The sequence below is a fragment of the Marmota monax genome, unplaced genomic scaffold (assembly GCF_021218885.2).
Source record: "Marmota monax isolate L192 unplaced genomic scaffold, Marmota_monax_Labrador192_F-V1.1 WCK01_AAM20220418_F8-fsc00001, whole genome shotgun sequence".
NCBI classification, from domain to species: domain Eukaryota; kingdom Metazoa; phylum Chordata; class Mammalia; order Rodentia; family Sciuridae; genus Marmota; species Marmota monax.
Genome location: NW_026693777.1, coordinates 1082970 through 1097738, shown reverse-complemented (window position 1 = coordinate 1097738; position 14769 = coordinate 1082970). Strand labels below are relative to the sequence as shown.

At 36.9% G+C, this 14769-nt stretch overlaps 1 protein-coding gene across 7 annotated transcripts in view; it reads left to right on the top strand.

Moving 5' to 3' along the window:
* Positions 1-7585: 7585 nt before the first annotated feature.
* Ralgapa1 (Ral GTPase activating protein catalytic subunit alpha 1) overlaps positions 7586-14769 on the top strand; it is a 245655-nt gene continuing 238471 nt past the window's right edge. For 2 of the 7 annotated variants that reach the window (XM_058584468.1, XM_058584470.1), the window contains exon 1: positions 7586-8120. In XM_058584468.1, the coding sequence (XP_058440451.1) occupies positions 8015-8120 (106 nt within the window). In that variant the 5' untranslated portion in view covers positions 7586-8014. The remainder of the gene's footprint in view (positions 8121-14769) is intronic. The other 5 variants (XM_058584465.1, XM_058584466.1, XM_046460944.2 and 2 more) reach the window with 4 other exon arrangements.

Genomic DNA, 14769 nt, shown 5'->3' with positions numbered 1-14769 from the left:
GGGCGGAGCCAAAAGAGACCCCCCAATGAGCAGCTCCGTGGTCTGAAAGGGCGGGGAAACAGCCCAATGAGCATCACTGCAGAGGAGCCAATCAGCTAGCAGCTGGAAGTTTGCTGGCAGCTGGAAGTTTGCTGGGGCCCCTTCGGCTGTGGCTCTCAACACATTACCCTTCAATCCAAATGTCTGTACCTTCTGGAACTTTCCACTAGTTATTGTTGTTTTAAAATATTTTTCCCAATCTAGTAAGGCGTTTCAGTTTCTTTTTGTTATTGTTGTTGTTGTTATTGGTTGTTTAAAATCAAATTCCGTATAAGTAAGGGAGGAAATGTACAACACTGATTTGGAGGAGAAAAATTAAGGTTCTCAGAAGGATCAAAGCTGTACCACCTCTTTAAAGTGCAATGGATTCGTTCAGAATCAGTACAGCGATGACAGGAGTGAAATATAATGATGTAGATGATGTGGCCTACATGGGGTAACAATAGAATTACTCAGCTGGTGCCCTGGAGTCATGGAGCTTCAAGTTGCTGCAGAGAGATTGGCACCATGTTTTTAGGTGAACAGACTTCGAAGCTAATATTGGTTGGCTGTTTAGATTTTGAAGTACATATGCAATTGGGAACTGATAAGTTTGTGGAGAATAGTTTCTAAGTTCAGCTTGAGAAAATGTTGAGCCATTAGGACAAAAACTGTATGATAATCAAAGAAGAGAAACTGTGTCTAGCTCAGGTATACAGTGGGAATGAGACTTATCTCTTTATGCCAGAAAACACTCAGACAAGTAGAAAAGATATCTGCCTTCCAGAGAAGAAAATAAAGAATGGTTGTCTGCCCTTTTATGTGCAAATGCAGATGGAACTCATAAGTTAAAATCAATCATTACTGGCAAATCAAAGATGCCCCCAAATGGGAAAGAGGACACAAGTACATTACCTGTGATATAAAAACCTAGTAAAAGATGTTTGGTTTACCAGAGAATTGTCTTTAGAATAATTCTTTCAAAACTTTGTTCCTAAGATCTGGTATTTTCAACTTAATGTTCCAAAATTCCATGAAGAAGATGTCAAGGTATTGTTACTTCTGGACAATTCCCCAGATCACCCTTATGCTGAATCACTAACCACTGAGGATGGTCAAATAAAAAGCATGTTCTTTCCGTATAATGCTTCAACTTGGATTAAACCAATGCATCAGGAGTATGATCTTGAGCTGCAAATGACTTTATAGATGGAGGCAACTGGAAGAAAATCTTGTAATTTTTCTAAGAAAGTTAAGATGAGAAAGATAAAGGAGAAAAAGAGATTTCCAAAATGAAAACCTACAATATAAAATATGCAATTTTTAACTGGGCAAAAGTTGGGATGAAGTAAAACAAATAACCATAGCAAATGCCTGAGGAAATTTTCTTTACAAAAAGCAGCCTATGATCTCCAAGGTTTAGAAGATAGGGATTACAGAGAGATTCTTGAATAATGTGGAGAGTTAAAAACTAAGCTGTATGGTGATAGGATATGATTAAATAGAGATGATGAACAAAAGGGTTGTCCCTCCAAAAACAAAAGGTTGGATTACAAAGGAAGTTGTCCAAAGAGAAGATGTTGAGAAGCAGGTGCCGAATTTAAGTTATCTGCTGTGAGAGTTTGGACTACCTTCTTGACTTTGTGGATGCTACATCTGAATTTGAAGGTTCTATTTTACTCTGAAAGAGATGCAACAAGAAGTAGTCAAGAAACAGTTCTAGAGTAGAATCCATTTGAGAATTAGTTTTCAAGACCTAGGCCTTATAATATCAAGGACACCTTAATATGCCTTCAACTTCTGATTCTAGTAATTAGATTTTGTGTTTAAAGACTTCTGCAGTTGAGCTGGGGCTGTAGCTCAATGGCAGAGTGCTTGCCTTGCACATATGAGGCCCTGGGTTCGATCCTTTGCACCATATAAAAATAAACAAAATAAAGACATGCTGTCCATCTATAACTACAAATTTTTTTAAAAAAAGATTTCTACAGTTTTTTGATCATATATGATGTAGAACTACTGTGCATTGTCATGGTTTTTATTGATCAACATTATATTGCATACTAACATCCATTTACATATTAGTTAAAAATAGTTTTAAAATAATAATTTAAAAAAAAATTTTTAGTTGTAGTTGGACACAATACATTTATTTTATTTATTTTTACGTAGTGCTGATGATCGAACCCAGGGCCTTGCAAGTGCTAGGCAAGCGCTCTACCTCTAAGTCATAACCCCAGCCCCAGATTTATGTTTCTTTTTTTTTAAATAAAAATATTTATCCATATAGTTCTGTGGCTTGATAACTCATTTCTTCTTATTCTGAATTCATTGTATAGATGTACCACAGTTTGTTTATTCATTCACCTATTGAAGGATATCTTGTTGTGGGGACAGACAAGGTAAGGCACCAAAGATAGCAGGAAACAGTTTTATTTGGCTGCAGCCAAGTTCAGAAGGCACAGCTTTTGCTGTAATCAAGTTTCAGAATTTTATACCCAACGTGTAAGGGGAGGGGCTCAGAAGTTCACAGTCTGCAGAAGTTCATATAAAAGCAGCTTTTTCTTTCACTGTTCTGGGCAAGTTAACCCTTCAAGGAAAACACCTGAGAAGGGGAGAGCTGCTTCTCCCCTTTATTCCTTCCCCCCTGACAGCTGTTACCATGGAGCCTAAGTGGTAACTTCTCTTATCTTAGAAATGGAGACATCTCTGTGAAGCCCCAGCTTAAGGCTAGAGGCCTTGTTTACACATTTCTACAAAGTACTATACTGGATAAATGTTTATGAAAAAAACAGTAAGGGGGTGTCCAGCACCTGGAGTGCTGATTTCTTCCTGGCCAGAGGCCAAGTAAAATAGGGTAACATGAAAATAGGAAGTTTATCTACATTGAACTCTCTTGTAGAGACTCTTTTGCTGACAGTCCTAAAATTAGCTATGGTGAAAATTTCTGGAGAAGCCCAGGTAAGACTTTTTGTGGAGGAGGGGGTGCCACTACAATCTCAGTTGCTTCCAGTTTTTGGAATTATGCAAAAAGCTTCTGTAAATGTTTGTGTGCAGATTTTTGTGAGGTCATGTTTTGAAATAAGTTGAGTAAAATACCGGGGAATACAATCGTTGGATTGTATGGTAAGACTATGTTTAGCTTTCTAAGAAACCGCCAAATTGTCTTCCTTAGTTAGTTAGCTGTACCACATTACATTCCCACAGGTAATGAATAAGAGGTTCTGTAGCTCCACATTCCCACCAGCATTTGGTGTTGTCAGTGATTTGGATTTTAGCCATTCTGAATGTGCAATAGTATCTCACTATCGTTTTAACCTTTTTCTTTCACTTTTCATTTTATTATTATGATATTAGGAAACAAACCCAGGAACCCAGGGCCAATATATACTCTACCACTGAGTTATATCCCAGCACTTTTTATTTTTTATTTTGAGGCAAGATCTCACTAAGTTCTCAGGCTAGCCTCAGACTTGAAAGTCCTCCTGCCTCGGTCTCTGAGTCTCTGGGTGTGTGCCAATGTGCTCAGCCAGTTTTAATTTTTAATAAGGTGTTCAATAAGAAAAATAACTTCTTAGAGTTAGTTTTGATCCTAGTTTTGATCCTGAGATAAAAAGCTTCAAGGATGGCTGGTCATTATTGTCACCACTTCTTTTTGGTTTTTAACTTAACTGTTGAATTCAGATCTTTACCATTTGTGTTCCATTATGACTCACCAGGTAAGCATTCCAAAAGTACTATTACCATTGCAACACTGTTGGAATTTCAACCTTCTCATTCATAAGTAATTAAACTAAAACAGACTATGGCTAAAGTAAAGAAAAAAAATGAACAAGCTTTTATAATAAAATGCAACCAATTAAAAAATAATGGCCACACATATTGACTTCCCTCCAGATCACACTATATAATAAGTAAAAACAAAACAAACACACAAAAAGTATTTTTTACTTTGGGGAAACTTGACCAACAACACTTCAGCCAAACAATCAAGGTCAACGGTGATAAATCATATTAGTAGTTTTGATATGATGTAATGAAAATGGAACTTTACATCTGCTGTCTTCCTTCCAAAACCCATAAACTTAGTCTAATTATGAGAAAATTACCAAACAAATTTTAATAGAGAGACATCCTTCAATATGCCTAACTGTACTCCTCAAAATCGTCAAGATTGGCTGGGGTTGTGGCTCAGCGGTAGAGCGCTCTTCTAGCATGTGTGAAGCCCTGGATTCGATCCTCAGTATCACGTATAAATAAATAAATAAATAAATAAATAAATAAAATAAAGGCATTGTGTCCAACTATACCTAAAATAAATAAATATTAAAAAAAATCAAGGTCACCAAAACCAAGGAAAGTATAAGTAAACATGATAGCCAGAGGAGCCTAGAGAGACATGTACACTGAATCTAATAGGGCCCTAGATAAGACTCTGCAACAGAAAAATGACATTAGATTAAAAAAATAAGGAAATGGAGTTTAGTTTATAGTAATAATGTTTTGTAATTCATTCATTAAATTCAGCAAAATTGCCCTACTAAAGTAAGATATTAGGAGAAATGAGGAAAACTGGTAGCTGGGTACATGGGAATTCTCCATACTGTCAACTCAATTTTTCTGTAAACTATAATTACTTAAGAAATAATTCTGTTAATTTTTAAAAAGTTTCACATTTGGATAAATCTGACTTTATTTAAAAAACAGTAATGTATCATGATCATATATTGAAAAATTGATGGTGATATATTTTTCTTGATTTTAGGCATAAATTTAAATTCTAGTTCTCACAAGCAATATTTCAAGGTTAATCTTTAAATATTTTCTTTTCATAATACATGTCTATGGAAAGGGCTTATGCTTTCAAATAATTTTACTATGAATTTAAGTCAATGGTAAGAGAAGACAAGCAGTGGCTTGGATGTGTTATACCTAAATTATACAGTGTTGGTTTGTTCTGTGATGGTATTTCTATTATTTTCCTATATGTATTCCATATTTTGTCCAATATGCCATATAATTATTATTAGAGAAACATTACATTTTTGTTTTCTATAATTATTTCATCCACTCACCAAACGTTTACAAAGTGCCTGTGCAAGAGAAAGGAAAGAAAACCAACATTCATTCTTCCACTTAAACCAGGATTTATTGAAGGTATTTTGTAAAGAGCATTTTGCAAGAAGTTTGGGATACAGCTTTAAACAAAACCTATATGGTTTCTGTCCTCAAGGAGTTTACAGTCTAGTGGGAAAGCAAATCTTAAACTATACAAATTTCTCTATTTAAAGTCTATGAAGGAAAATGAATGATATGTCAGCCTTTATAGAAATAGTTTTCAATAACTTTTCTCACCTAATTAACACAACGAATGATGTGATTTATATATAAGGAAAATAAGACTAAGGGAGATTATATGTCAAGGGCTTCAGAGTAAGTCCTCATATGGAATATCTAATTTAGATTTATCTGATTCTAAAGATCATGCTCAATAATACTGTACTATTGCCTGAATTTCACAAGCCTGTGAGGACAGATCTTATTTCGATTTTTCTAGTAAGAAAACTGATAATTAGAGGAAATAGAACTCAAATTTCTTGAATAATTCACTTATTTTCCCACTATGTCATGTTTCCTCAAAACAAGCTCTATAACTTGGATGATCTAAACTGTAAATTTAGGAATTAAATACATTTTTCTAAGCTTTTAAAAAGAAATTACAGGATTTCTGTCAAAACCAAGTACAGGTAAGCAAAGATTTTAACATAATTTGAGTAGATGCCTTACATCTCTTTTCTTTGCTTATTTTGTTATTTTTTTCATACTAATTAAATATTTCATCATAATTTGGACAAGACTATTGCTGTTGGTGAGACCATAGGTAAGAGGAAATAGTTCTGCTGTTGAGAGCCACAGCCAAAGGGGCCCCAGCAAACTTCCAGCTGCCGGCTGATGATTGGCTCACAGCTGCCCCAGCAACATCTAGCTGATTGGCTCCTCTGCGGTGACACTCATTGGGCTGTTTCCCTGCCCTTTCAGACCAGGAGCTGCTCATTGGGGGACTTTTTTGGCTCCTCCCACGTGACCCAGCCAATCGGCCTCAAGAGCAGGAGGATTGTGGGAGGTGGAGAGAAGCTTGTTTAAACAGAGAGAGGCTTGTGGAAAGCCGGTGGTGGCAGTTGAGGCTCTGAGGGTTTTTCCTGAGAGGCTGTTTTGTTTGGCGTGTGTGGTTCTAAAAATAAAGTTAGTTTCTTTTGACAAGTGCTCCTGATTGTGCCCAGCCAGACTGCAGCATTCTGCAAACAAGTAAACTCAAATTAATTTATGGAGAAAAGTTTCCAAGAACAATTTCAATGTATATCACTCAGAATTTCACTGATATTTTTCAGCTATTGCAGATTCCTTGGATGTCCCCCATCAACGTAATAAGAGATCTTGAATTTCTCTTTGTAGTGGAAAAGCTAACAACATATCCATGTTTATGTAAGATGCAGACAAGGGAAAGAGGATTAAAATAAACGTCAAAGTTTTCAGTAGAATAGAGGAAAGGAAGGCTGGGGTTGTGGCTCAGCGGGAGAGCACTCATCTAGCATGTGTGAGGCCCTGGGTTCTACCCCAAGCACCACACATAAATAAAATAAAGGTATTGTGTCCAACTACAACTAAAAAAAATAAGTATTAAAAAAAAAAAGGATAGAGAAAAGGAATCAGAATCAGGAAAGGGAAAAGGGAAATACTTGGGAATGAGACTGGCCAAATTATATTGTTATATTATGTGTATGAACGAAGATGTAACAACAAATCCTACCATTATGTACAACTATAATGCACCAATAAAAATGTTTCAAAAAAGACAACATAATTAATCCTAAAAAAAAAAATTAAAGTTCTAAAGATTTCTTAATTTTTCTGTTACAATACGTTTCTGGTAGGCCTCAGTTATTTATGCAAGATAATTTTCTTTATTTTTGTTTTAGGGGGCTAGGAATCCAAGGCCTTGTGTATGTTTACATGCACTCCACCGAATTACACCCCCAACTACACGGAAGATAATTTTAAAGATGTGTAGTGCAGGATGCACTACACATCTTTAAACTACAGTAGTCTTTTAGCCACTACGTAAAGCACACAAAAAAACCTTTTTTTTTTTTTTAAATCTAAATTAGGCTCTAAAAGACTGGTACAATGAAGGCCTTCAGAATTGGCATGAAGCACGTATTTAACATCTTTTATGTTTTAGAAGTATCTTAAATTACACAGAAGATGAACGACCTTTTTAATAAAAACTATAGGACGCTGGAAGTTTGGCTACGAATCACGTTTACAATGGAGCACTCAGTAAAACTACCTTCACTGACTTTCTTGGGCTCCTCCCTGGCTTGGCTGCTTACACAGGAAACCAAGGTGGGTAGTGCCAGGGATGATCTCACGCTAGAGTGACGTCAAGAGCCCTTGATGTCAGAAAGTGGTTGCCAGGGGGACCGTTCGCCACCGACGGCAGAGTCGTGAAACCCCATCACTACACTACTGCCTCCGTTTTGGCTTCTGCAGGGTCTAAGCTGCTAAAGAAGCTTTAACCTAAAGGGGGCCTCAGGGAGAGAGGAGTTGTGGTGCTGCCGCCGAGAGCTCCACCTCCGTGGCTCTGGGTCCCGGGCAGGGGCCGGGCCTGTGGCGGTGCGCGGCGGCCGCTGGAGGCAGGCGGCGGCGGCGGCGGCGGGCAGCCAGCCCGGGTCTCCCTCGTTCGGTGCAGGTCCCGGAGAGGGAATCCGCCATATTGGAGCCGGAGCCGAAGGTTCCCCGGAGCCGCAGCGCGAGGCGGGTGGAAGTGACGGCCGTGGCCTCCACCGGGAAGGAGTCGTCTCTACTGGGGCCCGCAAGGCTGGGGAGTGAATGAGCTACTTGGGCTAGGCTCTTCCCCGCCCACTCCCTCCACTTTCTGCGGCCGGGACTGGGCCGGGAGGGGGCCGGAGCCGGCTGTGTAGGCGGCAGTGGCAGGATGTTCTCCAAGAAGCCGCACGGGGACGTGAAGAAGTCCACCCAGAAGGTGCTGGACACCAAGAAGGACGCATTGACCCGCCTCAAGCACCTGCGCATCGTCATCGGTGAGGAGCGAGGGGTGGCGGCGCCGAGGCCTAGGTGGCCCGGCCTTCCCCTTGGGGGCCTTGAGGGCTCTCCCTCGAGACCTGGCGCCGTGCGGGAGTGGAGGGCTAAGCGTCGCCTCTGCAGAGACGCGGAGGACGGATAATTTGGGGACCGGAAAACTTGGCACTCCGCAAACGCTTAATTACCATTAACACAGACCTATCCAATTTGGGTTAATAGTCTGAACTTATTTTTAAAAATTAGTATTGCTCTAAAAACTTAGATCTTTAAGACTTTAGGGAGACTTGTGTTGTGGATCATTGTGCTTTAGTGTCTATGTTTGCCAGATGACTGACTACTGCCATCCCCACCCAAATGAAAAGAAAAACAAAACCCTGTCTCAGACAATGCAGTCCTTAATCTTTCAAGTTTTTTGGCTGATGAGGGCAGGAGGAAGCAGTTACACTTCTTTGGGAAGTGGGTGGTTCCCAAAAGCCTGTGGGGAAGAGCCCCGCCCTTCTGTGAGTGCACCTTGTTCATCCTTACTGTCCTTTAAAGGGAAAACTATTATTAGTTATAGAAAGCAAGGTAGTTTATTGATTCCTTTGCTTGTTGAGATTTGTATAGAATTTTCTTTTTACTTAAAATTTTCTTACCTAAGTCATTTTGCCCTCCACTTACAGTTTTGCTGACAGACAAAACATTGCTCTTGAGTTTTGGATATAATGTTAAATGAATCTTTTGGATATTTGTTCAGTTAGAAGGCCTATGAGGGCTGTAATAATGCTTTTGAAACCTCTGGTTCAGTACTTGGGTTTTTTTCGGATGAAGAAATTTGAGGTAAAAAGGAAAGTTATTTTGCCTGCGTTGATTTATAGAATTAAGGACGACTGAGTTTAGGACTTAGATGCCTGAATTTTAGTTCATTTGGGTGTCTATCTTCATTTGGTCTACCTAATGAGTTTTTGTTTTGGAAAGTGGCCTTTATTGAGTGATATAAATAAGTCATTTATATAAGGTGTATGTTTCTCTATTGTTTACTCATACTACCTGGATACTACCAAATATATCGAACATTTGTATGGTGCTTTACAGTTTTCAAAGTGATTTCTCAAAAATTATCATAATCTTTGCAATAACTCTAGAGGTATAGATATTATCATTTATTTTTCACAAGTGAGAAAGCTGATTTGAGACTATTAACTGGTCATCTAAGCTGCTAGAAGGTTGAATCACAACTGGAGCCCAGATTTTATGTCTCCAGCTTATTTTTTACTACATATATGACAACTAAACTTTGTCACAGTAAATTGTTATTTATTCCTGTGGAATAGAAAGAAAACAGTTCAATCTAGGTTAGCAGTGCCAAAAGCAGTCTCCTTTTCAAGAAAATGTAAATCTTCTAAATATGGTAGAGATTGTGATCCTTTTGTTTTCATTCTACTTGAGAGTTAAGTAATTCAACAAAAGATTTGGCTAAGAATGTAACAGAGAAAGTGTATGTGTAAACATAGAAGATGTATTACAGATACTGGCATTTTGAAATTAGATACTTACTGGAACTTGATTCCTACTTGGGACAAGCTGTAGGTTTCATAAATGCAAAGTGGTAAAATTGAGTTCCAAAAGAGTATTGAGATTTCCTAAATTGACTGCTATAGTTCTTTAGTTATAGAATAATTAAGGAATGGTTTATTTATACCTCTTTGGCATAGAGAATTTTTCCCCCCAATCTGAGAGACATGATCACATGTGTCAGATATTTTGTAGGTCCTAGCTTCTTCAGTTTGAAAATAATTTTTAAAAAGGAAAAAAAAACCAACCCTTTTGCTTTTTAGTAATTATGGACTTTTTAAAGTGGAGAGTGTACTGGAGTGTGTGTATACACACATATAAATATATATCCATATTCATGTATATGAACATTTACATTTATAATATCCTTAGGAACTTTCAAATGGTAAACATTCTGCTTTCAGATTTCTTGCACTGTGAGTGGAGGAGGTCCCTAGAGACTATATACTTCGGTAGTTTTAGAATGTTAGTTCTCAAGTGGGGACATTTTGCCCAATAGGAAACAATTCACAATGTCTATAGATACTTTTTCACAACCTGGGGAAGGTGCTCCTGGCATCTTGTGTACTAGATGTTGCTAAACATTTTACAATGCACAGGACAATCCTTCACAACAGTACTTGAGTCCTAAATGTCTATAATGCTGAGGCTATGATACTTGTTAAAGCACAGAGTACAAGATGGACCTCCAAATTCTGTAATTGGTCTTAATATATCAATCAAATAAAACTGTTGTGTATTTTTAAATTGTTACAAATTATTTTATTTGAAATAGGTTAATAAATCAAGTGGGATAGAATAGGATGACAAAAGATGAACAATGTCTTAGAAGTATGCCAATTAGGTGTCTGATTTTACAGATGGAAGAGGCACTTTAAATCCTTTTTGGAAATACTTTTTTTTTTTTTTACTTAAAAGTAATTTTAATATTTATAAATTCAGTTGATTATAAAATTTTTAGAAAGGAAAACCCATTGTATCTATTATTGAATGCTATTTCACTAAGTGATCTTAAGGAAAAACATACGTTACTACCCCTGAGCCTTCTTCATTGTACCCCCAAACCATGAGAATTTCCTTCCCTGAGTAAGTGAGCTTCCTTACCATAATGGCTTTGCTCTGGTGCTGGGAACTATGCTCTCTGATTGGGTTTCTCACCTGGACTAACTTTAGTCTCCATCATTTCTTTAGCCAAGTTTTGTTTTTTTTTTGCCTCCTGAACTTTTCCACATCCAGTTCCTTCTCTTCTCCCAGGAGAGTGTTGGTGTCCACACCTGGCCTGCAGACATGCAGATTTATACACACAGTATTGCTGGTTCTAAGTAGGGTTTTATTTTTTAAAAAATATTAAAAAAAATGTTTTTGTAGTTGTGTATGGACAGAATGCCTTTATTTTATTTGTTTATTTTTATGTGGTGCTAAGGATTGAACCCAGCGCCTCACACTTGCTAGGTGAGCTCTCTGCCACTGAGCTACAGCCCCAGCCCCGTAAATAGGGTTTTAAATAAGGTAATCACAATAAGGAAACTATTTTACAAAGTAATTGTGCATTACCAGTTATATAGTCTTCTTACTTTTGTTAGGTCCTATCTGAACTATGTTGGACCAAACAAAACTGCATTCACTTAGGGTGTTTGTAGGAGTTCAGTACTTCCAAATAAATGAGAACATAGTCATAATTTAAATGTCTTGTGAAAACCTTTTTCCTGGCTTATGCTCCTACCATGGGATAATTTCAGTTGAATGCATATAACTTGATTCTGAAGAATTTAGATTTAAATCTGCTGTTTATTGTTTTGATATTTAATTTGTAGGAACTAGAAGTCAGGGTTTTCTTAAAAAAAAAAAAGCCTTGTCTGGTTTCTAAAGCTTTGTGGTATCCTTTTTTACTATTCTTCCTCCTATTTCATAACAAATATCCTTAAGATAATGATAGCAAATTAGCAATTGTAAAGTGACTAAAAATGCTTGGCTTATAGTGTGTATTGACTAAAAGTTAATTTGCTTCTACTTTAAGATAGCAAGCCAACAATTCAGTTCTCTTTATTTAAAAATAAAAAGATAAGTGCTTATTTGGCTAAAAATAAATTGTTAGATCATTGTTTCTTTTTTAAAAAATATTTATTTTTTTTAGTTGTAGTTGGACACAATACCTTTATTTTATTTATTTATTTTTTTGTGGAGGTGAGGAATGAATTCAGGGCCTTGCACATGCTAGGTGAGCATTCTACCGCTGAACCACAACCCCAGCCCAGTTAGATCATTGTTTCTAACAGCTTGATATATAATCTGATATAGTAAAACTGCACATATTTAGAGTTTGTACAATGACACTTATACACTTTAGGAAATCATCATAGCAGGTGAGATTAAAGTTATCTGGACAATCAAGATAAACAGCCAATGACTGGCCTATAGCTAAATGGTAAACATGTGCCTGCCAGGCATGTACAAAGCCTTAGGTTCTATCCCCAGCACCTCATTAAAGAAAGAAAGAAAAAACATAAACATAGCCAGGTAAGCAAGATAATATATTTATAATCTCCCCAGATTTCCTCATGTCCCTTTAATTCCTTTCTTTCCACCCCTACTTGCATCCCAGTCTCAGCAACAACTAATTTATGGTTACTCTAGAAAAGTTTGTGTTTTCTAGAATTTTATATAAATAGAATTATACAGTACAATCTTTTTTTTTTTAATCAGGGGTTGAACCCAGGGGTGGTGCTTAATTATGGAGTCACATCCCCAGTCCTTTTTTATTTTTTATTTTGAGATAGGGTCTCACAAAGTTGCTTGGGGCCTCTGTAAATTACTGAGGCTGCCTCAGCCTCCCAAGTCACTGGGATTACAGGCATATGCCACTGTGCCTGGCTCAGTATAATCATTTTTTGTTTGGTTTCTTTTACTCAGCCTCATTATTTGAAAATAATCTATATTGTGATGTGGTATGTCAACAGTCAATGCTTTTTTATTCATCATTATATGGCTGTACCACAGGTTTTTCCATTCACCTGTTGATTGGGGATGTTATAAATAGAGTTGCTATGAAGTATACTTGTTGTGTAGACACATACTTTATTTTCTCATGGATAAATACCAAGGAGTGGAATGACTGGGTCAGATGGTAGGAATTTATGTAATTTTTTAAGGAACTGCAAAATTGTTTTTCATCATTTTATATTTTCAACAGCAGTGATGAGGGTACCAGTTCCTCTGTATATGCACCAACACTATTCTGTATGGGCAGTTTTCTTAATTTTAGTCTTTATAATGGTTATAATTAATATTTTCTGATGTCTAATAATGCTGAATATCTTTTTTTAATATTAAATCACACAACACATTTTAAAGATATCTTTGTTTTGTTTATTTATTTTTATGTGGTGCTGAGGATCGAACTGCTGCAGTCTGGCTGCAGCAAAATAAGGGGGGGCGGTGTGACGAGCAACTTGTGTACATTGATACAGCAGGAGTGGGAGCCGTTTATTATAGGACAGGAGGGGTATATATACATTCCACACAGCTTATCTTAATTAACATAAACTAGATACAGCAGTCAACCAATAAGGAATCTCCACACTTAATGGCTCTCTGGCATTACTTCACAAACCACTCCCTCTGGCATTTTGCCAGGCGCCATCTTGACTTGTTTACAGACCCTAACATCGAACCATTGCCTCACATATGCGAGGCAAGCGCTCTACAACTGAGCTACAACCACAGCCCCAATGCTGAATATCTTTTCACGTGTTTGTCATTGTGTAGCCTCTTTGATGAAGTTTCTATTCAAATCATTTACCCATTATATACACACACACACACAGACATATAGTATTATATACATATTTAGTTGCAGATGGATACAGTGCTTTTGTTTATTTAGTTTTTTTATGTGATGTTGGGAATTGAACCCAGTGCCTCATTCATCCTAGGCAAGTGTTCTACCACTGAGCCCCAGCCCCTCATTTACCTATTTTTAAATTGAGTTTCCTTTCTTATTCAATTTGGAAGTTCTAGGCACTTTAGACAAATGCTTTACCATTGAGCAGCCCCTGTATATAAATGTTTTATCAGATCAGTAATTTGCAAAGATTTTTTTTTCCAGTTTGAGTTGTCTTTTCATTCTCTTAACATTTTGTTGTTTTTTTTTTTTTTTCAGCTTATAAATAAGCTGTTTATTGTGGCTTACATCATTCTTTTTTAACATTTTCATTGGAGGAGTAGAAAAGCTCAATTTTGGTTAAATTCACATATCACCTTTTTTATGTTTTTTGTTTGTGTTTTTTGATAATGTTATTTAATATCTTTGCCTAACCCAAGATCACAAGGATTTTCTTTCATGCTTTCTTCTAAAAATGTTATAGTTTTTCAGTCTATTTAGGTCTGTGATCCATCAATTTTCTCCCCAATGCTGGGAATTGAACCTAGGGCGCTTACTACTGAGTTACATCCCCAGTTTATTTATTTATTTGTTTTTCTAACATGGTGAAACAGGTCTCACTAAGTTACCCAGGCTGGTTTGGAATTTGCACTCTTTCTGCCTTAGCCTGTTGAGTAGCAGGGCTAACAGACAGGCACCACCACTATGGCTGGCTTGAAATGGTCTCTTTATCCCTGAATTGTACTTTGATATTATATGCATGCTTTTGCTTTCATTTGATTAGTATTGCAGTGTGTGTGTGTGTGTGTGTGTGTGTATGTATGTATATATCCCCATCTTTTAAACCCATTTGAGTCTTTATATTTAAAGTGGGTTTCTTATTGATAGCATGTGGTTGTCTTTTTATAATCTAATAATCTGCCTTTTAATTGAGAGGCTTGGATGAGTATATTTAATGTGATTATTGATATGGCTAGGGTTGAGTCTGTCATCTTGCTATTTGTTTTCTATTTGGCTTATCTGTTTTAGTTCCACTGTCCCCACTTCTCTTTTTTCTCCCCCTCTCCTCTTTCTTTTGGATTAGTTGAGTAAATTTCATGATTAATCTCTTTTGTTAGTTTACCAGATCTAACCTTTTATTATTCTAGTGATTGGCTTTGTGATTTATAGTTATGTATTTTAACCAATAAGAGTCTACATCCTTAAGTGATAAT